Genomic DNA, 22,931 nt, shown 5'->3' on the forward strand with positions numbered 1-22,931 from the left:
CTTGTTCACTAGACCCCATTCCAACTAAACTACTGAAAGAAGTGTTCAATAAAGCTGGTGAGCCTCTTCTTAATATTATTAACTCCTCACTATCTTTAGGTTACGTCCCTAAGTCTTTCAAGTTTGCAGTTACTAGGCCACTCATCAAAAAACCCAATTTAGATCCAAATGATCTATCAAATTACAGACCTATTTCACACCTCCCATTTATGTCTAAAATACTTGAAAAGGTTGTGTCTGTTCAACTGAGCCTCTTCTCACAGGAGAACAATATCCTCGAAGAGTTTCAGTCAGGTTTCAGGCCCCACCATAGCACAGAAACTGCACTTGTGAAAGTCACAAATGACCTGTTCTTAGCTTCGGACCAAGACTGTATGTCCCTATTAGTCCTACTTGACCTTAGTGCTGCATTCGACACTATAGATCACAACATCCTCCTAGATCGTCTACAAAATTACACAGGTATTCATGGACAAGCTTTAAGTTGGTTTAGATCCTACCTGTCTGACCGATACCATTTTGTAGAATTAGATGGTGAACCCTCCAGTTTACTACCAGTTAATTATGGGGTCCCTCAAGGATCAGTTCTAGGACCTCTGCTCTTCTCGATATACATACTTCCATTAGGGAACATTATTAGAAGACATGGGATTAGTTTCCATTGCTATGCTGATGACACACAGTTATATATCTCATCAAAACCAGATGAAATAGCTAAACTGTCCAAATTAACTCAGTGCCTTAGAGAGATAAAAGACTGGATGAGCTGTAACTTTCTGTTATTAAACTCTGATAAGACAGAAATACTAATTATAGGTCCAAAAACTAGTACACAGAAACTCTCACAATTTAACTTCCAATTAGAGGGATGTACTGTTACTAGTAGCTCGACAGTGAAAGACCTGGGTGTTATATTAGACAGCAACTTGTCCTTTGGAAATCATGTCGCCCAAACCACAAAAACTGCCTTCTTTCACCTTAGAAATATTGCCAAGCTGAGAAACATCCTGTCTCTATCTGATGCTGAGAAACTAGTTCATGCTTTCATGACCTCTAGACTGGACTATTGTAATGCATTACTAGGTGGTTGTCCTGCATCTTTAATAAATAGGCTACAGTTAGTTCAAAATGCAGCTGCCAGAGTTCTCACTAGGACAAGAAAGTATGACCATATAACCCCAATTTTATCATCTCTACACTGGCTACCTGTTAAGTTTAGAATTGATTACAAACTGCTGCTACTTACGTACAAGGCTCTTAATGGTTTAGCTCCCATGTACCTAACTAGTCTTCTAACACGTTCCAATCCTTCACGCTCTCTGAGATCACAAAACTCAGGACTTCTGGTAGTTCCCAGAATATCTAAGTCTACTAAAGGCGGTAGAGCGTTTTCTTATTTAGCTCCCAAACTCTGGAATAGTCTTCCTGATAGTGTTCGGGGCTCAGACACACTCTCCCAGTTTAAAGGTAGACTAAAAACCCATCTCTTTAATCAGGCGTACACATAACACATCCCGTTATATTATATTGTGCACTATTACACTAGACCTGCACATTTTTATGAACAGCAGATATGTTAATCCCTTTGCACTGCTCTTCTCTTTTTCAACCCATGCCGAGACACCCAGACATTGCACCAGCTCCGATTGTCCTCCGTGCGATGAAGATTTTGGTTTCCGCTTAGACGAGGCTGACTCTGCGAAAATCCTGAGGAAAACATCTACAGATCTACCAGCTCCAGTTGGACTCTGTGATACTAAGAGGAGATCTGAACTCTATGTGATCCTTATACCAATACAACATTTGTCTGATTGTATATTTGGAATCACACCATCTAGTGTCACCCATATGAGGATGGGTTCCCATTTGAGTCTGGTTCCTCTCAAGGTTTCTTCCTTTATCAATCTAAAGGAGTTTTTCCTTGCCACTGCTGCCTGAGTCGCCTCAGATTTGCTCATTGGGGATAAACACATATACATACACACGTACACACACACTGTGAACTATATATATTTTGAATTTTGAATTTTTATTATATTAATTCTCTATATTACTCCTTATGTTTATCTTCTGTTCTAAGTTTACGTTCTGTAAAGCTGCTTTGAGACAATGTCCATTGTAAAAAGCGCTATACAAATAAACTTGAATTGAATTGAATTGAATTGAAAAATCTGTGGTGATGTGTTTGTAACATATAACCAGAATCTCAAAGAAATGATTCTGGCAGGATTCATGTAGAATCCATACCTGATAGAAATATTATTATGCTATTCCTAATAAATTATCTGGTGAATGTATATAGAGGTTAACTAATTTACAATGTGATATTTTGCTTGAGAATTCCCAGTGAAATAGTTTAAGATTTATTTGTATGTATATACGTAAATCATTCTATGCTAAATTAATTGTTTTTACTTGTAATTGTAATTCTCACTCACTCACTCATTTTCTACCGCTTATCCGAACTACCTCGGGTCACGAGGAGCCTGTGCCTATCTCAGGCGTCATCGGGCATCAAGGCAGGATACACCCTGGACGGAGTGCCAACCCATCGCAGGGCACACACACACTCTCATTCACTCACGCAATCACACACTACGGACAATTTTCCAGAGATGCCCCGGAGGAAACCCCCGAGGCACGGGGAGAACATGCAAACTCCACACACACAAGGCGGAGGCGGGAATCGAACTCCGACCCTGGAGGTGTGAGGCTAACCATTACCATAACCATAACCGTGCTAACCACTAAGCCACCGTGCCCCCCTGTAATTGTAATTGTTAATTGTAATTCCTTGCTAAATGAAAAGTAAACACTGTATGTACAACATATTCAATTAAGACATTTTTAAATATCACTGATTATTTGGAAGCAGGCATTGTTGCTGCCTTACAGATTGAGGATCTGTGTCCCTGTGGATTTCCTTCTGATTCTCTGGTTCCCTCACACCGCACTAAAATATAGCAGGAATGTGTTTGATTGGAGTGGCATCCCATCAAGGGTGTATTCCCACATCCTACCCAATGTTCTTGGCATAGGCTATAGATACATATGACCATGACAGAGTCATTACTGAAGATTAGAGAAGGAATGTGGGTGTTGAAAACAATCTATGTATACTAATATATGCTTTAACTATATACCTAGGTACCTAACAAATTCCTGACATTTGACTGTGGCATACACACTTGCAGGATTTGCTGATAGGTTGTAATAAACTTAGTCTGGTGAGCTGGTGATTCAGTCTTGGGGCATCATAACTTGTGAATTTGCCAGTTTTTGTCTTCAATCCACATAGCTAATGTTTATGAGCAAAATATTTATGTGACTTTTTTTTCAATATAACTGCCAAAGGAGTGATTATGTTAGAGCAAGCTTTTCTAGACCACCACTACATGGCACATCTTCAAAACCACAAAAGGCATGTCAGGTCAAATCTCACATAAGACATCGATCACAATTTTTGACATTAACTTACCTATCTAGGAGAACACATCATTCAAAAAATGTCCGGAGAACCACTTTTTGCTCCCCAAAATAAAATGAGAGTGAAGTGGAAAAGATTTACAGCATGGATGTGCATTGGTGGAGTGTCTTTTTCCTGAAGGTTTCCTGTAGATGCCTCAGATATTCATAATAAAATCAGTGATTACCAGTCTGTAGAAGGGGAACAAACTCTCACTAAACAAAATACACTATCATCCATAAGTTATGATGCCACTGGGAGACTGACTCACTAGACTGTAAGCATGCAATACCTAGCGGCAAAACCTGCATCTATGTTGAGTCTGAGGGCTTGAATTTGGTCCCAACTCATAAATTCAATTTCAACAAATGCAATATTTTTCCAGACACTCTTTGGGCCACAGAGAGTTCACTGGTATATCTGACAAGGTGCTTTTACAGAAAATCACTACATAGAGTAGTGTGTGTACAGTACACAGTATAATATTGAATGTGTATATTTTTATTAATCTAGCCACAGTCAAGTCACTTTTATTGTCACATCACCACAGCACATGTGCCTTGGTGAGTGAAATTCTTGGGAGCGTACTCGTAGAAATTGCAGAAACATACAGGTGTGTACTATTAGACATACAGTAGCACTACATATTATATGCAATATGTACCTATATAGCCCTGCGATGGGTTGGCACTCCGTCTAGGGTGTATCCTGCCTTGATGCCCGATGACGCCTGAGATAGGCACAGGCTCCCCGTGACCCGAGGTAGTTCGGATAAGCGGTAGAAGATGAATGAATGAATGAATGTACCTATATATGTATATGTGTAAATATATATTATATATAAAATACGCTAAGGTGCAACACATTGTACGTATACAGAAATGTCATGGATGTCATGGATGTGCATCGGATGGTATCTAGTAGTAACAGATAGATTATTGTATTAAATGCAGTGTGTATGTATAGTCCAGTGTTGAACTGTTGAATTTAAAGTACAGTGCGTGGCATACCATATTGTGGAAGTATGCAGTAGGGTGTATTAGTTGTGACTGTTAATTAGTCTTATAGCCTGAGGGAAAAAGCTATCCCTCAGTTGGCTTGTGCGGGATCGGATGCTGCGGAGACGTCTTCCTGAGGGAAGCAGAGAGAGCAGTCTGTGGGACGGGTGGCTGGAGTCACTGATGATCCTCTGGGCCTTTCTTATACACCACCTCCAACAATGTGGCTGTCAGTTCGCAACGACCCTTTTCAGAGCTTTACGGTTGCCAGCGGTGCTGTTTCCAAACCAAGCAGTGATGCAGCCCGCCAGGATGCTCTCTATAGTGCAGGTGTAGAATGTTCTGAGGATGCTGGGGCTCAATCCACTTCCTCAGCCGTCTCAGGAAGAAGAGGCGTTGATGTGCTTTCTTCAGCACTGTGTCAGTGTGAATGGACCAGGTGAGATCCTCACTGATGTTGACGTCGAGAAGCTTGAAGCTGCTCACCCGCTCCACAGGTGTCTTGTGGATGGTGATGGGCTTGTGTTCTCTGCTCTGTTGCAAGCCAGTGACTTCTGTGCTGGTCCCATGCCTGGATAAATAAAGAGGGTTGTGTCAGGTAGGGCATCTGACATAAAAAGTGCCATTTTTAACCATGCAAATTGTCAGTGGGAATACCATACTAGATCGGCTGATGCCCGGGTTAACAATGCCACCGGCTCTGTTGACCTACAAGGTGGAAATGAAATGGTAAACGGAAATGGCTGTAGTTAACACATATTTCCATAAAAGAGATGAAAATAGAGTTAAATATCAGACTGGAGGTAAGATTACGTAGGTAGACAACATTCTATGTATACGAGGCAATTTGAGAGAGATTAATGGCTGCAAAGTGGCGGAAGGAGAGGGTGTAGCCAGACAGCATCGGATGGTGTAAGACGTCTCTGATAGTCAGGAGGAAGAGGAGAGGAAAGATAGAAAAGAAGACCAAGGGGTGGAAGTTAAAAAAGGAAGAATGTCATGAGGAAATCAGACAGAAGCTGAGACAGGCTTTGGGTGGTCAGGAAGAGCTTCCAGATGACTGAGAAACTACAGCAAAATCAGGGAGACATTTAGGATGGTGTTAGGTGTGCCTTCTCGAAGTAGAAAAGAAGATAAGGAAACGTGTTGATGGAACAAGGAAGTACAGGACATGTTAGACATGAGGGAAAGACTTGTACACATTGGAGAGACAGAGAGATAGATGAGGTGAGGAAGGCTGTGCGGCGAATCAAGATTGGAAAGGCTGATGGTCCAGATGATTTACCTGTGGAGGTGTGGATATGTCTAGGAGAGACAGCAGTGCCATTTCTATCTAGATTGTTCAACAGGATTTTAGAGAATGAGCAGATGCCTGAGGAATGGAGGAGAAGTGTTCTAGTGCCGATCATCAAGAACAAGGGTGATGTTCAGAGTTGTAGCAACTGCAGAGGTATAAAGTTTATGAGCCACACAATGAAGATATGGGAAAGAGTAGTGGAGGCTAAGCTAAGAAAGGAAGTGGATATTTGTGAGCAGCAGTATGGCTTCATGCCCAGAAAGAGCACTACTGTTGCTCTGAGATTGTTAACAGAGAGGTACAGAGATTTTCAGACGGAACAGCACTGTGTGTAGGTCAGACAGAGGAGTTCAAGGTGGAGGTGGGATCAAGGATCAAGGATCGGCTTTGAGCCCCTTCTTGTTTGCAATGTTTGACAGATGAAGTCAGACAGGAAATTTCCGTGGACAATGGTGTTTGTGGATGACATTGTGATCTGTAGTGAAAGTAGGGAGCAGGTGAAGGAAAACCTGGAAAGGTGTAGGTCTGCTCTGGAAAGAGAAATGAAAGTCAGTCATAGTAAGACAGAATACATGTGTATGAGCAAGACAGTGTTAAGTAGAACAGTGAGGTTACAGGGGGCTGAGATCAAGAAGGTAGAGGAGTTTAAATATTTAGGGTCAACCATAGAGTGCGACGGTGTAAAAGAGGTAAAGAGGTGGGCGCAGGTGGGTTGGAGTGGGTGGAGAAAAGTGTCAGGAGTGTTGGATGTAGAAAGAACCGAGGAAAGTAGCAGGATGGACATGAGGGAAATGTCAAAGGCCAACCAGAAAGCATACGATGAGTTGTATGCCTTGTTAGACATGAGGGAAATACTTGAACACATTAGAGAGACAGCAAGATAGAGATGGTAAAGATGTGAAACAGATAAGGGTGTTTAAAGAGTGTCATCAAGAATCAAAGGAAAGGTGTAGAAGACAGTATTGGGAGCAGATCTGCTGTATAGGTTAGTGACTGTAGCAGTGAGGAAAATACATGAGGCATAGATGGAGGTAGCAGAGATGAGGATGTTGAGGTTCTCTTTAGGAGTGACGAGGATAGACAGGATTAAGAATGAGCACATCAGAGGGACAGCTCAGGTTGGCTGTTTTGGGGACAAGGTCAGAGAGGCTAGATTGAGATGGTTTCAGATATGCAGAGGAGGGAAGGTGGTTATATTGGTAGAAGGATGTTGGAAATGGTGCTGCCAGGTAAGATGTCAAGAGGAAGGCCAAAGTAGAGATATTGATGTGTTGGAAGAGAACATGAAGTTAACTGGTGAGATAATAGAAGATGCCGAGGTTAGAATTAGAATTGGAAACAAATGATTCGCTGTGGCGACCCCTAACGGGAAAAGCCAAAAATAGACGAAGAATTGTATGTATTTTTTAACATTATTATTATTATTATTATTATTATTATTATTATTATTAGTAGTAGTAGTAGTAGTAATAATAGTAGTAGTAATAATAGTAGTAGTAGTGGTAATAGTTGAAGTACATTCAAATTAATCATGTTTCTCAGTTTTCCTTGGCTTCTTGTTAAAACTAATATTTACTCTCAAAGATACAGTAAGTGGTGGTGACGAAACATATTATACAAGCACATGGACTTCAAAAACTCTCCAAAAGTTTAACAACATTAATACTGTCACATGCATCACTTCTGAAACTAATTCATCTAAAACATTTATAAATGTTCCTACAAATTTAAAGAATAACTTCAATGCACATTACTGTACTTTCATTTACTTTCAATTGTAGTTTATAGACTGATAAGTATAAATCAAAGTCCAGTTGACACAAAGCACTATGTTTGATCTAGTGTTTTGGCTTTCCTCTCCTTGAATGGCTCACCATTTGAGTCAAAATGGGTCAGTGACTCTCATATACCCTTTTGTATTCCATGTCTACATGTCTAAAGGCAGCTAAAAGACTGGAAATATCCCTTTTATTTAGACAAATGTTATATCTGGGGGATTTGGAGGCAACACTTTCAGCGTTTTGTCATGTTCCTCAAGCCATTCCTAAACAATGTTTGAAGTGTAGCAGGATACATTATTCTGCTTAAAGAGGCCATTGCTATCAGAGAATACTGTTGCCATGAATGGGTGTACTTGGTCTGCAACAATGTTTAGGTAGCCATTATGTGTGAAAGTAACAACATAAATGACAGGACCCAAGCTTTTGCAGCAGAAAATTGCCTGGAGCATCACACTGCCTTCACCAACTTGCCTTCCCATCTTGGCATCCTTAAAGTAACACACACTCACCCGGCTGTCCAAATGGAGAAAATGGTCAGTTCTAATGATCATGTGCCCATTGTAGGCACTTAATGCGATGGACAGGACATGCCGTTTTAGAGATGTTCTGACACCATTGTCAGGTGCCATTGTAAGGAGATAATCAATATCATTCCATTCACCTGTGAGTGGTTTTAATGTTAAGGCTGGTTTGTATATATATATATATATATATATATATATATATATATATATATATATATATATATATATATATATATATATACACACACGTATATATATAGTATATATATATATATATATATATTTTTGTATATATATATATACACACACACACACACACAAATATAATATACTTATAATTATATTACATATATTTTGTATATAATAATTCAATTCATAAATAATAAAAAAAAGTCTCGTACACACATATCGACAAGAGTTATCTGATTTTTCGTATATTTTATTGAATCTTCTCTACTAATTTTTTCTCAGTCCACATTTTCATATTAATCACTACTATGTTAGACCAGTTTCCCCTTCACTGCAATAGCAGTCAACTACATAAGAGCTCAAACCCAGACCTTCCCTCCAACTCTCCTCTACTGCAAATTCCCTAGGAAGCTACAGTACATAGCCGTCCTTATAAAATAATGTGTTTTCTGGATATTTAGATGTCACCAGAGGCATCAGAACATCCACATACTTAAATGTTGATGACTGATATAAATAAGATAGATTAAGTATTAGACATGGTTGGAATTTCACATGCTGAGACATTATGCACTGATGGTCATACTGCCCTGAGCTATACTTTAAGTATCCATAGTCTATACAGGTAAGGTTATTAAGAGAGATGGAGAGTCGGCACTGTGGTTGGAGATCTCGTTAAAAACACATCTCTAACTCTATCTGTACATCAAACACAGATTTCTTTTTTTTTGTAATACTAAAAAAAAAACAAATAAACATTAATTATTTTAAGAAGAGCATGATCTCATCTCATTGGCAAACAAACATCACAAAAATTAAAATAACATCTAAAAAAAAAGGCCACAATGCTAAACAGTATGTCACCTTCCAGTGGTGTTTGTTGGAAAATAGCAGTTCAGCAAGAACTGGAACTGAATGAATTGAGTACACAGAATAATGCCAAAAGGTCTGATAATGTTGATTGCAGAGAAAGAGAGAGAAAGAGAGAGAGAGAGAGAGAGAGAGAGAGAGAGAGAGAGAGAGAGAGAGAGAGAGAGAGAGAGAGAGAGAGAGAATGATAAGACTTTAGAGGTGATAACATTTAGGTAGAAGTTGAGAGAAGATATAGTGTAGTTTACTGTAGGTGCTTTTGGTGAGAATTCAAAGTACTTGAGGAAGTGTGCAGGACAAAAGGCACAGTGGCTTGGAGTGTAATCTTTAATGACCACCACGTCAGGGGCTACCAAACTCATAAGGTGCTCTACACACAAAACAACACATGCACATTTATATAGTAAGGCCAGCAGTAACAATCAGTACCCATCTCTATCAGTCAGTGGCACAAGAGGCAAGATAAGGTACAGTTCATTCAATCACACAAATTGTTTTTGGGGTAAGTAATGTGTGAGAATGCCATAAACATTATTAGTATAGAAAACAGGGAGTCAGTCCCTTATAGTTCATTAGTCAGTCAAACTGACAATAAAGTGATATGTCCTTGACACACTTTTTGCAATAATTAATAAATAAATTATCAATACATTACAGTGCCAACACTTTAGTGCTGAAGACTAGATTTTTGATTGTATGCCTGATTAGATCAATAGTGGATTTGTTGATTTCATCAACTTTTTTTGATTGATTGATTGATTGATTGACCACTTTGTAGTATGATTAGGAACAGACATTTGAATCTGCAGCATTACTTCAAAAGAAAGTGACTCAATATAAACAATAACCCATAAACAAAAGGTTTGGTCTATATTCAAAAGACAAACAAAATTCTACTTTCATTGAAAACAATGAACTTTGCACAGTGTTTTTAACATTCCAGACCAGTATTCTACCACAACCATTATTATTACTGATATTGATATCACGTTTATTCATTAAGTAATGAATTCTTCTTAAAATAAAAAAAACATTTAAAAAGAGCTTTTTTCTGTTTTTATTTTTTTTAATAGTTATAAAAGCTACACATTTCTATTGGGATGTCTATGAAGGTGTTAGTGATTTTATTAATAATGCTTCTTATTGTTTCTTTAAAAAACTATTGATCTTAAAGATGCCACAGTTATTAATATTTTTTATTGGATTTGCCCTGATGCTTAGGGACCTATGTCTTTCTTGTCTCTCTTTTGGGTGATTTACAGGTGAGAGAGAAAAAAAACTAGGAATGACTGACTGAGTCTCTTTGAGTTGGACTCAATGTTTTTGAAATGCTTCATTCCATACATGAAAACCAGTCCTCAATCCTTCTTAATGTCTCCTCGGAGACTGTGATCCAATTTCATCCAAAAACAAAGTCATAGTGGTATTTATGATGTAAACACTACAATTTGTTCTCTGTCAGCTGGCCATCTGTTCTCACGCTTCTAAAAAGTTCCGCTCCTTCAGGCTCAACAGACAGGTCACAGTAACTGCTGCCACAATGTTCCAGAACTATTTTACCTTACCTAGCTTTTACATAAATTGGAATATACTGTATATATGAAATATAATTTCCTTTGTTGTAGAATTCCCCTAAAAATAAATACAGCACCAGGCACTGAGACAGAATGAAGTAGAAGGAATCTTGTTCTCTAGAAGACTGCCAAACCTAGCTGATAGCATATTTGGGGAGAATATTATTTGCCCTGTTGTTTATTATTAAAAAAATTTCATCATCAGTACCATTTTGTCATCACAGCATACTGTGCATAAAACCTGGTAAATGTATGGAAAGAAATTTTATCCATTTGGTTATTGGTGCAAGAGTTGTCAAAATGCAAAAAAGATTTTTGTCAGATGGATATTGTAGACTACATCTAGCTCTTATTTTAAGCCTTTTTTTTTTTTAGTTAACACAAGATATTGTATTAGTACAAAAAAAAATCTGATTTATTTTTCTTTTTTGCTTTTCCTGTCCTAGCAATTAATATTTCCAGATGCTTTTGACATAGGAATGTCTCACAGTAGAAAGAAATATAACTTGGCAATTACCTTAAATGACAAAAACGAAAAAAAATATACAAAAAGAAACCAGCAGTCAAGAAGGCCTCGGGACCCCTGAAGGCTAAGACTAGCATAGAATACTGGATATATATCTGTGTGCAAGTCTTTGACTATGTATGAAACTAGGACATGATGTCCTTGTGTTGGAAAGAACATGATCAGCCTCATTTTAGTTTTCTGTGTCTAATTTTGCCAATAGATCCTTGATTCCAGCTCTGTGTTCCTCTGGGGGATTTGAAATCGCTTAGTTCTTCACAAGTTTCTCCCCATCCTCGTGCAACTCCTCCTGCATCATGTCTGATAGATCCTTTGTCATGCCCTGTTGATGGCAGTTAGCTTCAAGTTCACTTGTTGTTTCCAGAACATCCTCTATTTCTTTCATTTCATGATCATCTATGTTATCCAGTTTGCCATCTCCTAGTTTAAGCCCTTGCTTTGTAGGTTCCATCTCTAGGTCCCCATCTTCCAGACTGACCCCATTTTTAGACCTTGACCTGTATTTTATCCAGTCATCCATGGCCATGATTTCATCACCTTCACTAAGAAATTTCCACAGTGCCAAAGGGTCATGGTTCATTCCATATAGGGTCAGTCTGGAAGAGTGGTTGTCACTTGTTACAACTCCCCCCCTTTTACGACGGGACTTGCTGGTGTGGTTGACTTGAAGATGCATTGCCATCAGCTCAGAAGAAGAGGTTCGAAATGGACAAAAGACACACTGATTTAGAGTATCTCCATCTCCTTTTGGTCCCCCTGTTGGACTATCAGAGCTACTCACTACTCCTCCGACTTGTTCCACTGCACCTATACTAGACACAGGGCGGCGAGAAAGGTCTAGGGGTCCACATTCTTGGGAAGCACTAGAATTGACACTGCCTTGATACCCATTAGCTGGCATCATACGACTTGTAACCATTGGCTTGCGTCTGGATATTTTGGGTGTTTTTGGAGCAGGTGTCTCAACTCTCCATCCCCCATCTAGTCCTCCTGGGTACAGTTCCTGCATCATACCAGACAGAAAACGATACTGACTCTCCAAATTTCTTTCCTTTTGAGCATCTCTGGATTTCAGATGACTCTCTTTCTTTTCAGTGGATCCAGTGGCCAAGTTCTGGCTGTGTCTGAATGTAGGAAATGAGCCCTGGTTTGCAGTTGATGGACGATGTTGTTTCTCTCGTGGAGAACCAGTCAATGAGGGGGGGTGGCTTGAAGAGGAAGAGCTAGGAGAGTTTGCCATGGCATTTCTCTCACGATGGTGACGTTGTAGATGGTATTTAAGAGATCCAGACTGTGTGCCAGCATAGTCACAGTGGGGACATTTGTATGGTCTTTCACCTAAAAGAAAGCATACATCAAAATACTCATTACAATTTGCAGTTTTGTTCCATAACAGCAGATGGCACTCTTTGTCATTTTTGACTTTCTGAATTTCTATGTAAACAGTAACTGGTAAGTGATTGCTATTGTAGAAGAATACTTCAGATGAGAGAATGAGTATATTATTAGAGTAAGTATACTATATTTATTGCATGCATTACTTAATTTCTTGTAGCAGGCTCACCTGTGTGCACACGTAGGTGTACTTTAAGGTGATGGGAAGACCGGAAAGATTTACCACAGTAGGGGCAATCCTTCATTCCTGTTCCTCGCACCCGCTCCCTTGAAGCTCCAAATGATGTTCCTCTGAGACCGCTGTCCCCTGGGATAAAAAAAAACCAAAACAAAATAGATTCTAATCGTTAATATATCTTTAAAATATGTTCTAATTTAAAACAGAATTCATCCATTACATTGTTGAATTTCACTTGAAAGCAACAGAAAACTTTTGGGGAAAACATCTTCCTTAAGCTTACAGTAAGTATTCGGTTAGGAACAGCATGAACCGATTGATAGAATCACTGAGAAATTATGCAAAAGTCACAACAAACAATAAAAACAAAAGCATATTAATAAAATCAATAATATGGCTTTTAATTATATTTTTATTAGATTATCCTTACCAGAGAGATGTGCTATAGTTGAGTGGAAACCTCCAAGTGTCCCCACTCCAGATTGGAGCTGTTGAGAATCTTGTCTGCCTTCTTTTCTGTGCCCTCGTCCTTCTCCTGCTTGGAGTCCAGCAGTTTTTTGTAGACCATCCTCTTCTTTTCTCCCATGTACACTACGATACTTTTGTGGTCTCTGAGAATGAACACGAGCATGAGCCACTACCTGCTGAAGATTCTGGAAAAGCTTTCCACATTCAGGACACTCCCAAGGGGCTCTGGAAGCTTCCAGGTCTTCTTTGAAGCCATGGCCACCTAAGTAGGCATTCATCTGGTCAGCTTCCCCAACAGCAGAGCATTGTGAGGAAGGGTATTGTTGCTGCACCTGGGACCTCTGCTGCTGCTGGCTCTGCTGCACTGCTGCCAGTCTATGTGCTACCAGTTCCCACATAGCTGCCTGCTCTCGTCCATCCAATACCTCTGTTCCTACTCTCTCTCCACCATTACCGATCTCTGCCACCTGCGCCACTGCCTGAAGGCGTTCCATACAACTAGCACCACTGCTGTCATTTGGCAACCTGAGGTAACCCCATAATGAAGATCTGCTTGATCCTTCACTGAATTCTGACCTTTCTGTCCGATTACCTGCCTTTGCACTTCCAGCTGCCCCACTGTGTGAGAGGAGCACATTAGAATAGAGAGCCCCTAAGGCATGGCTCCTAGCAGCACCTTTGGAATGTTCAGTCCCTGAAGGTCCCAAATCGCCTAGACCAGCCTTCAGGCCCAGTTTGTTGAGGTGCACCTTCATATGGTTCTTGAGGAACCAGGGCTCCTTAAAACCACGGCCACAAACCTGGCATTTGTGGTCAAGCGAGGCCTTGTGCTTGCGCATATGACCCTTGAGGAACCAGGACTGGGTAAACCGCTGACCACAAGTCTCACAACGGAATGCTGGAACAGCAGGTGCTTGTGATGAAGGTGTCTGTGGTTGCAATGTGATTGGGGAGGAAGGGAAGGCAGGATGTGTCAAAGGCTCTTCAGGTGGGTGGCTTTCCTGTAGGTGAATAGCTAGGCGTTCCTCCTTATTGGCTGAGAATGGGCACAGTGTACACTTGTATGGGTTATGGAGAATCCGAACATGACGAGCTAGCTCAGAGGCTGTACGGAATTTACCCTTGCATGCATGGCAGCGGAAGGAAAGTGCTGCCACAGGAGGGCTTGGATCTTCCATGAGGGCAGACCCTAATGGAGAAAAGGTTGAAGAGACCGGTGCATCTTCTGTTAGAGGTGGAGTCAGAGTTGAGGTTTCATCCATTTCAAACTGAGGGCTATTGAGGGTTTGAAAAGAATCCTCTGGTACAGTCTCTTCTCTCTGATTCAGGTGAAATGACTTATATATTGAATTTGAATTAAGCCTTCTGTGTTTTCTAATAACAGTATCATTTAAATGGTTTTTTTCTGGTTTAACATGTGACGTTTTGTTCAGGGCAGTGGACTGGCGGTCCCTGTCCAAACTATGAGCTCGGGCATGCAAGGACAGAATGCTCTGAAAGCGGAACCTCTTCCCACAAACATGGCAAGGGAACCTGAGGGCTGGACCAGTGGTAGAACCTCCTTGGACAGCCATGCTTTCGTTGTTGAAAAGCTGCAGGTCTAGTTCATCATTGCAGGTAGCACCATCCCCAGAAGAAAGTACTTGCTCCAGGGCTACAAAGTCAGGTGGTGGCGCAGATGGAGTGGCTGGAGGACTGCTCTCTGAAGAGGGAGTACACAACTGTTCTTCGTCTTGAAACAGTGTAACTGTATTGGGAGATGGTGGCCCTGACAGGTCCTCATCTTCATCTTCATCTTGCTGGTTGCCGTCATCAAAAGGTGACAGTTGTGTATAGGGGTTAGTAAGAGGGCTAGATTGGGCAGAGTGAGGGCTTTGGGGTAAGGTGTGAGGACTGTCATCTAGTGAAGGCATTGATGGAGGGGACAGGGGAACCTTAGAGGAAAGGGCAATCAAACATTCTCTTGGAGAATCCATATTCTGTGCCTGACAGATAGTGACAAAAGTCAGAAATATGAAAAAGGTGTCATGCCCACATGTTTAAATATGACCATGCTTCTGTTATGTAGAAGAGTGTTTACTCACTAGTAGTGTGTGTATTCCATCATTTGCTTCCTTAGATGAAAGAGGATGCAGTTCTGAAAGGGTCTCTGACACCACCTGCAAAACAGAAACAAGTGTGCATGCTTATACACTTTTTGTTCACAATTTGTTCAGATTTTAAGGAAGACATATTTTACTGCCATTTTGGATAATATTCCTTGATCATATGAATGTTTATTGTTGGTCTTGAATGCACAAATATGCATGCCTGAATAGTAGTAAAAGCTTAGGGTACAGCAGGACACAACCTATCCTAAACAGGATGGGCGCGAGATGTTTTGATTTCCACACACACCCTTCCTGCACACACACATACACAGACATATATATACAGTAGCTGTTTAAATAAGAAAGAAATTATAATCTATTACCCACTCCCACAGCCCAGTCAGAGGTAACAATCATCACAATCACAGATCTTCACTGGCATGTACATGCAGACTTATACACACCAGGGCAAGAAATATGCTCTGTATGAGGACATGTCCAGACATAGCATGAAGAAATGCTGAAAGAAAATTGAGCTCATTGATAATTGTGGCAAAAATCTGCTGAATAGATGAACATGTGTGGGTGCATCTGTGTTTCCGTATGTGTGAGTCACAGTTTGTGACAGTTTGTGTTTTTCTGTGTTGATGACAGTATGTTTCTAATTTTGCACAGAGACAGTGCATATGAATATAAGTAATTGTTTAAATGTGATTGTGTGCATATGCGATACCGTGGCCAATTGACATTTTAGTTCAATCACGTATCTGTCGCTACAATATCAATAGCACTCTCTCCTGCCCTCCTTCTCTCCTCTTTAATACACCATTATTGCTAATTCTTTTCTTTCCATCTTTTCACCTCGATAGACTCCCATCCCCCTCTCCTTTTCTCTCTCTTTCTCTCCTCCTCCCTCTATTACTCACTAATTTTCTTTCATTCTCTCTCTCTTGCATCGTTGCCAGTTGGCACTATGCCAGGGAATGCTGCTATCAGCTGGTAGATTGGGGCCTCATAACATGGCGAAGGGAGAAGAGAAAGAAAGAGCGAGACAGACGGAGAAAGGGAGAGGGGGGTGGGGGTGGAAAAGAGACTCACATCTGAATGAGCCATATTTGAGTGGCAATTTTCTCATGAAAAAGGGGGCATGAAGCATTCCCAGCTCTAGAGTAGAGGATGCTGAACCTCTTTGGTCTGATGGTATTATTTTCATATGAATATTGTTTGTGCCAACACATTGTTCAGCCATGACAGATTATGTTTGTGACTGACCAGGCCTGTCATTCTAATAAAGGTCTTTTTTTTGCCTGAATTTGGATAGAAGGAGTGATAAGGTGCTAGACGGAGGGGGGAGGGGAAAGATGAAGGCAGGAGAGTGATAAAGCAGCATGCACAAATAATACACACACACACACACACACACACACACACACACGCACACACACAAACACACACATTTGCAGTATGGCAGCAAGTCACCAGATGATTCATGCATGCTAAACACCTTTGTCCAAATGGCTACATGGTACACAAGAGAAACAACATAGTTTTTGTCAACTACTACATCCAAAGAAAAAATTATTTAAGACAGTATGTTTCCAGATTTCAAAATTGGCATAGATAAAGAAGTGGATACCAACACAGACAGTGGAATTGCACTACACTTCTGTTGCATTGTTTAAATCAACCTTCTCCAGACTTTAATCTTGCAAGTAAATATCTTACCGGACAGAGCCTCTCATACAAATCAAAGCTTATTATATACCTATTGAATGTCATTTTCAAAGTACAGACAGAATGTTACTTGCATAACATTTATAATGACTATAATAACAAGCATAGTGAATGTAATTATACAATAGTAACACGAGCAGAGTTAATCATATCTAAATTGCTCAGTGTCAACCTTCTTAGATTAAAAAGATTAAAACTGGAAGAAAAAAAATCTAACATTAGCTGAAAACCTTTCTGATAACGTCTAAGAAACATTTAAGATTTTTATGGTGACCTTAAATCTTGAGTGGTGTTCTCAATGATTAATATGTTAATAACTATATACATCAGTGATATGAAAGTATACAGAGTTGATTCAAATAGAGGAATCTTAACACAGAAATAGATGCATTCCTGGTTTATTATATCACACATTTACTGGATTTGCTCTTCTAAATCTGTACACTCTGTTACCATGTAATGTATCTAAAGGATGAACAAGCGGCTATTCATGCAGTGTGTAACAGATGCCCTTGAGAAAATTTATGTGAAAAGGGTGTGTGTCTACTCGTGTGTCTTTGTGGGTGTGTTGATGTGCCTCTGTGTGTCTGTGTCTCTGCCTGAACCAAAATCATTGGGTATGGACTATACTATGTTAAATTGTGTTTGTATGTGTGGATTTGTGTGGATTGACTTAGGGAGTTTGCCTAATATCACAGGACAAGCTTGCACATAGATGCAATTCATTTCCTTTAAAAAAACTAATAAAATCTTGGCCTGAACTTAAGTCCGTTCTTAAACCTCTCTCTTCTGTTTTTCTTATGCACATCCATAACATCTGTATGTTTACTTTCAGTACTCAATACTTAGTTTGGTAGTTGGTGGTTTCATTTCTTCTAACAACAAACATTACAATGGGCATCATTTATCATTCAGCTTTTAGGCCAGAGCTCAAGGTCAGCTCCATAGAAGTTGCCATTATACATATGCAATGTTATTTATTTAAAACTCTATAAAGCATTTTTCTTTTATTATATTTCAAGATCTGATGCCTGTTACTACTTTTGCAGTGATTAGACAGACAGTTGCTAAGAACAACATGTTTCTAAGCTTGTGAGAGTAAATCTTGGTCAATGGCGTTTTTGTCAATAAATTGCCAGTGTATCTGATTTAAATATATATAAATTAATTAAATAAAATAATGTACAAAATCTCAAATAGTAGGTCTATTGGAAATGCAAATCCATATTATTCACACAACTATAAGTGCTGATGTGGCAAAACACTACTTTCACTAGTAAGAATAAGATACCGCATGGCATTAATTTGCAATTCCAGAAAAACAGTTTATGCCCACGTCTCAACTTCCCTTTAATTGAAAATCCCACCTCGATACAGACTTGGTAGACTTGTACCTAAGAATATTTGCTGTAATCATTAAAGATTGCTTTGTACTCATCCCAGGATTCTTATTCACACTGTGTTCACACTGAAAAAACAACAACAAAAAAACAGCCTTCTAAACATAGCCTTTTTTCTTTATTATTCTCTAGGTGTGTACTGTAATGTCTTAAAATCCTAATGTCTGGTCTGTCTGGTGTCACCCAGCTGCTAAGTCTGTTTCCTATCAAGGTTGCTTCCTTATTTAATCTCAAGAAGTATCTTTTTGTGACGTTTGACTCCTCCTAAAATATTAAGAATCTAAATTTCAGAATTCTGTGAAGCTACTTGAAAAAAGCAACCAGAAGATTAATTCTGAGTAAGTAAATAAAATGCTGAGCACCAATGCCTGCCATTAAAAGGTACAAATAGGAGGGAAAAACATTGATTACATTAATAAATCAGAGAAATTAAGACAGTGATTTGACAGAGATGTTAAAATGTATATACATTGAGCAAGCCTCTTTCACTGACCATTCCACTTAAATTCTTTATGTGTTGTTAACTAAAGATAGCTTTTGCTCATTTACTAGTCTGACAAAATAACTCAGCACAAACTGCAAGCCTGTGGCATTTTAGCAATATGTGCAAAGCGTTTTACACAGACCCAGGAGGGATGTAAGAGAAGTAGCGCTTCCTCTGCAGGGGAGAACGAGCAGATCTACTTCCAGCTGAGTGTTAATTGCCCAATTAAACCAATCAGAACTTTCATTAGTAAAGTCGACTATATAGTTTCACCAGATGCAACCCAGAAATGCATCTGGCTACTGTTTAAAAAGTGGTATTGAAATAAAGCTGCAGTCACATTTCCACTCTAAGGTGATGAGGCTGCATTTATGCTAAAAATCTGCTAAAATTTCTCACTCATACCAGGGGTTCTCAAATATTTTGCAGCCAAAAACTCCCTTATCTTTATACAGACACCCTCCAACCACAAAATGTTAGGCTCATTATTTAGAAATGTGTACAGAAACCATTGGCTATTTATTATTATTATATTTATTATTATCCATTGGCTATTTTATTCCAGAAATTTCCATCAACAGAACAGATTTGATTGAAATTTACTGTATTTTTCTCAGATTGTGCTTAGAGTTACTTAAGTTTTGGCTAAGTGACCAGTCAAACATGCTAACAAGTACAACTTGGATAATAACAGGTTGTGATTTCATGCACTAACAGAGTAAAGATAAATTAGGCTACGAATCCCCAGGCTATGCTTCATAGACCCAATTTTGTGAATCATTGACCTACACTCTCAGAAAAAATATTGCTAAATTGCACCATCAAAGATGCATCTTTTGTACATTTGCTATATTTGGAAACACAGATATAGTGTGCCAAAGTACCTACATGGACTGCAATTAGTTTCTAGAGTAAAGCTTTAATAATACACTAAATGTAACTTTCTAGGTAAAAGACAATGTACATATGAAAGGTACAAAGGTCTCCCCTTCAGAGTAGCACCCCATCAACAAGGATAGATACAGTTTATTAAGTTTTTTTTCTGAAATATTATTTATACGCCTGTGAATTATCGAGCTTTTGTACAAGTGACCAGTCAGCTCAGTTAACTATAAGAACTGAATTCTGATAAAGTTTGATAAAATAGGAGGAAAAAAGTCTGAAATGTATGGATCCTCTGTCTGAGAGCTCACTGTGATAACTTACCTATATATTTACTACACCAAAAAACACAATATTTCAGGGGGTGTTTTAGCTTTAGTCTTTCTTCCTTAAATCTGTTTCAAGGAGTTTTACGTGTAGATATTTTTGAAACATGCAAGGTTTCATGCAAAAGAACATTTATTTCAATTCCAAGTGATTTTTAGTCTTATATTTTCAAGCTTATTGTTCACCTCACTTTAAAAGGTTAGTTGGAAGCATCAAGGGGAAAATTATACCCTAATGAATGTCTAGATTGTGTCACCTTTGAAAGTTAATAAGAAAAAGAGCTACGTTTTAGAGGGAAAGGTGGAAATGGGTCTTTGGGACTGTATCCTTCTTTAAAGAGCGGAGGGCGACATTTGATGACACGTCCGCTTGCTTATCTCGAGAGGAATTTCCACCACGGCCTTTGGGCGTCAATAACGCGCAACCATTTTCACTGGCTTTTTCGCCCTTCCCTCTCGCGGCCATCTCAATTTTTTAAGGAGAGAGAGAGAGAGAAAGAGAGAGAGAGAGAGAGAGAGAGAGAGAGAGAGAGAGAGCTCATTAATAAAATAAATAATGGCTCGAGAACAAACGCGTGCGCTCGCGAGCATCGGGTTTAACCAAATCACAAAACAACATAATGGTGCGCAGTGATTTGAGGTTTGATGCTGTTTGCACGCGATTCAGGGCTGTTTTTTCTTTCTTTTTTTACCCCTACATTTTTCCTTTTCTTTCGACAAAAGATAATGGAAGGGGAGGGGGTAAAGGGACACGAAGAAGGAGCAGCTGAAAAGTGCCATCACGGGTTTCATCTTGAATTTCGCTGCCAATATCGGTTCCAAGCTTAACTCCGTACCTCGTAGACCAACAGGCACTTTCAGAACTTTTGTCAGATTTCTACATTTAGGAAAAGACGGCCTTTGCACGCATGCATCCGTGTTATTTTTTTCTTTACCTTAAATAGTGGCACGCATTTCGAAACAGCACTTACGGAGAGTTATTTAGCAAAGCGCAGCGGGGGCATGCAGTGGCCGGAGCTCGTAGCCTTGTGTAAGCTACTAGAAAGAGGTGAGAATAGCCCAAGAGAAGTGGTCCTGCTGGAACTGCGTGTTATAACAAGCAAGCTGTTATAACAGTGTCCAGTTAAGTTCGAAATTGCATCGCGTAAAACACGAACAGTTCTTTTTTTTGGCTCAATCTGGAATCATGCAGGTCAGCCATTTAGCACATTACAGACTATATGATTACGCGACCTCGGTGCACTTCCATGACTCGTTTTAACGCACAAATTGGTGAAGAAACTGGTGCTATTGATAATCTGCCCCATCACTGATCTGATGCATGTTTTCCTAACATCAGTATGCGACGCAAAATCGGAATCAATTACATAATTACTTACAATAATGACACTTCATACATTTCTTTAACCAAGCAAGTTGGACAGTGTACATGCTTTAACTTGAGAAAAGTTATTGCTTATTTTTTTTTAGACATCAAGTTCAACATTACTTCAGGACACTTTATTCCACTCATAAGTTCTTCTTTGGGACGTGCAAAAAAAAAAAAAATTATATATATATATATATATATATATATATATATATATATATATATATATATATATATATATATATATCGCTTTCTCTTTTCTCATGCAACACACGCTCGAGACATTCGAATTCGAATTCAAAGTTTTTTTTTTAATGACCGTTTACATGATCATTTGTAACCCGAGCCCTCGTGCACAGCTTAACCCAGACCAAAGACTAAAGGCGAGCACCCCATTCTGGTGGCAAGGGCAAGGCGCACATACATGACACACTCAACGCTCGACTGCTGAATTGTGCCTTGTGCGTTTACACGTATGATGCGCCCTGTAGGGATGCGCGAGCCGCCAATCATCCCCAGACCCCACAAACCAAACCGTTTTAAAAAAGCGCCAAGTGTGTGTAGCACCAAAGCGACGTGTTTTTTTTCTATCAGCATCCCTTAAAAAAAGTCGTCGTCGGTTATTTGTTGTTTATGAAGCCCACAGCAATGCTACGTATCCGGGAAAAAAAAAGAAAAGAAAATTCCATGCGTAACACTGACAAACACATGATCATATAATCGTTTCTAAGCGCGCGCTCCGTGCAAATTAACGAATAGTTTCAAATTTATAAGATATTTTCTGATGAAAGTGAGACTCAATGTACTTACGGGAGAGGCGGCGAGGAGATTAATGACAAGACACGTCATGATTACGTTTCGCTTGAATTAAATACATTACGAGTTGGGGGGGAAATGGAAATCGAGGTAGTTGTATACAAGCTTACGCTGTTCTTCCCCCTCCCTCTCTTTCTCTTTCTCTTCTCCTCCTCCCCTCTTTTCTCGCACGTCTCTCTCTCTCTCTCCCTCTCGCTCTCTCTCTCTCTTTTTTGCATTTTTTAAAGATCCGTTTATTGTGTAGTCGTGAGTGAGTGAGTGAGTGAATGAGACAGTGAGAGCGCAGATGAAGGACAGAAGTGGCTGAAGGTTGCAAGCGCAATTAAAAATGGACATGTTTCCATTTTAAACGCGTTCTCACGTGCAGGGCGCGAGAGTTCTCTTACACACCAAAGCAAGTGCAGCAACTGCGTTTTTTGCCCAATGCACTTTAGAGTAATTGCATGAGCAAAACTTGTGCTAGATCTCCTCTGCACATTCCCTGATCTGGCAACTCTATATCAAAATTTGTTCCAAATAACAAACATGGTGATAACTTATTTCACTCTAAAGGTAGATGGTAGT

The 22,931-nt window shown here is 39.5% G+C and overlaps 1 protein-coding gene across 1 annotated transcript; it reads right to left on the bottom strand.

The window, feature by feature from the left end:
• Nucleotides 1–9,226: 9,226 nt before the first annotated feature.
• On the bottom strand, nucleotides 9,227–22,512 carry znf219 (zinc finger protein 219). The gene is made up of 5 exons (XM_060864316.1): nucleotides 22,362–22,512; nucleotides 15,351–15,425; nucleotides 13,229–15,251; nucleotides 12,790–12,927; nucleotides 9,227–12,563 (listed from the first exon to the last, which is right to left on the bottom strand). Exons 1-5 carry the CDS (start codon nucleotides 22,398–22,400, stop codon nucleotides 11,473–11,475), a joined length of 3,366 nt encoding a protein of 1,121 aa, XP_060720299.1. The 5' UTR covers nucleotides 22,401–22,512; the 3' UTR covers nucleotides 9,227–11,472.
• Between the last annotated feature and the right edge of the window lie 419 nt (nucleotides 22,513–22,931).

The sequence above is a fragment of the Tachysurus vachellii genome, chromosome 2 (assembly GCF_030014155.1).
Source record: "Tachysurus vachellii isolate PV-2020 chromosome 2, HZAU_Pvac_v1, whole genome shotgun sequence".
Classification (NCBI taxonomy): domain Eukaryota; kingdom Metazoa; phylum Chordata; class Actinopteri; order Siluriformes; family Bagridae; genus Tachysurus; species Tachysurus vachellii.

Excerpts from the sequence above, each read along its gene's own strand:
- znf219 (XM_060864316.1), bottom strand. The coding sequence starts at position 22,400 with ATGACGTGTCTTGTCATTAATCTCCTCGCCGCCTCTCCC. Across the intron at positions 15,426-22,361 it reads ATCTCCTCGCCGCCTCTCCC|GTGGTGTCAGAGACCCTTTC; the intron begins GTAAGTACATTG and ends TCTGTTTTGCAG. Across the intron at positions 15,252-15,350 it reads ATGGAATACACACACTACTA|GCACAGAATATGGATTCTCC; the intron begins GTGAGTAAACAC and ends ACTATCTGTCAG.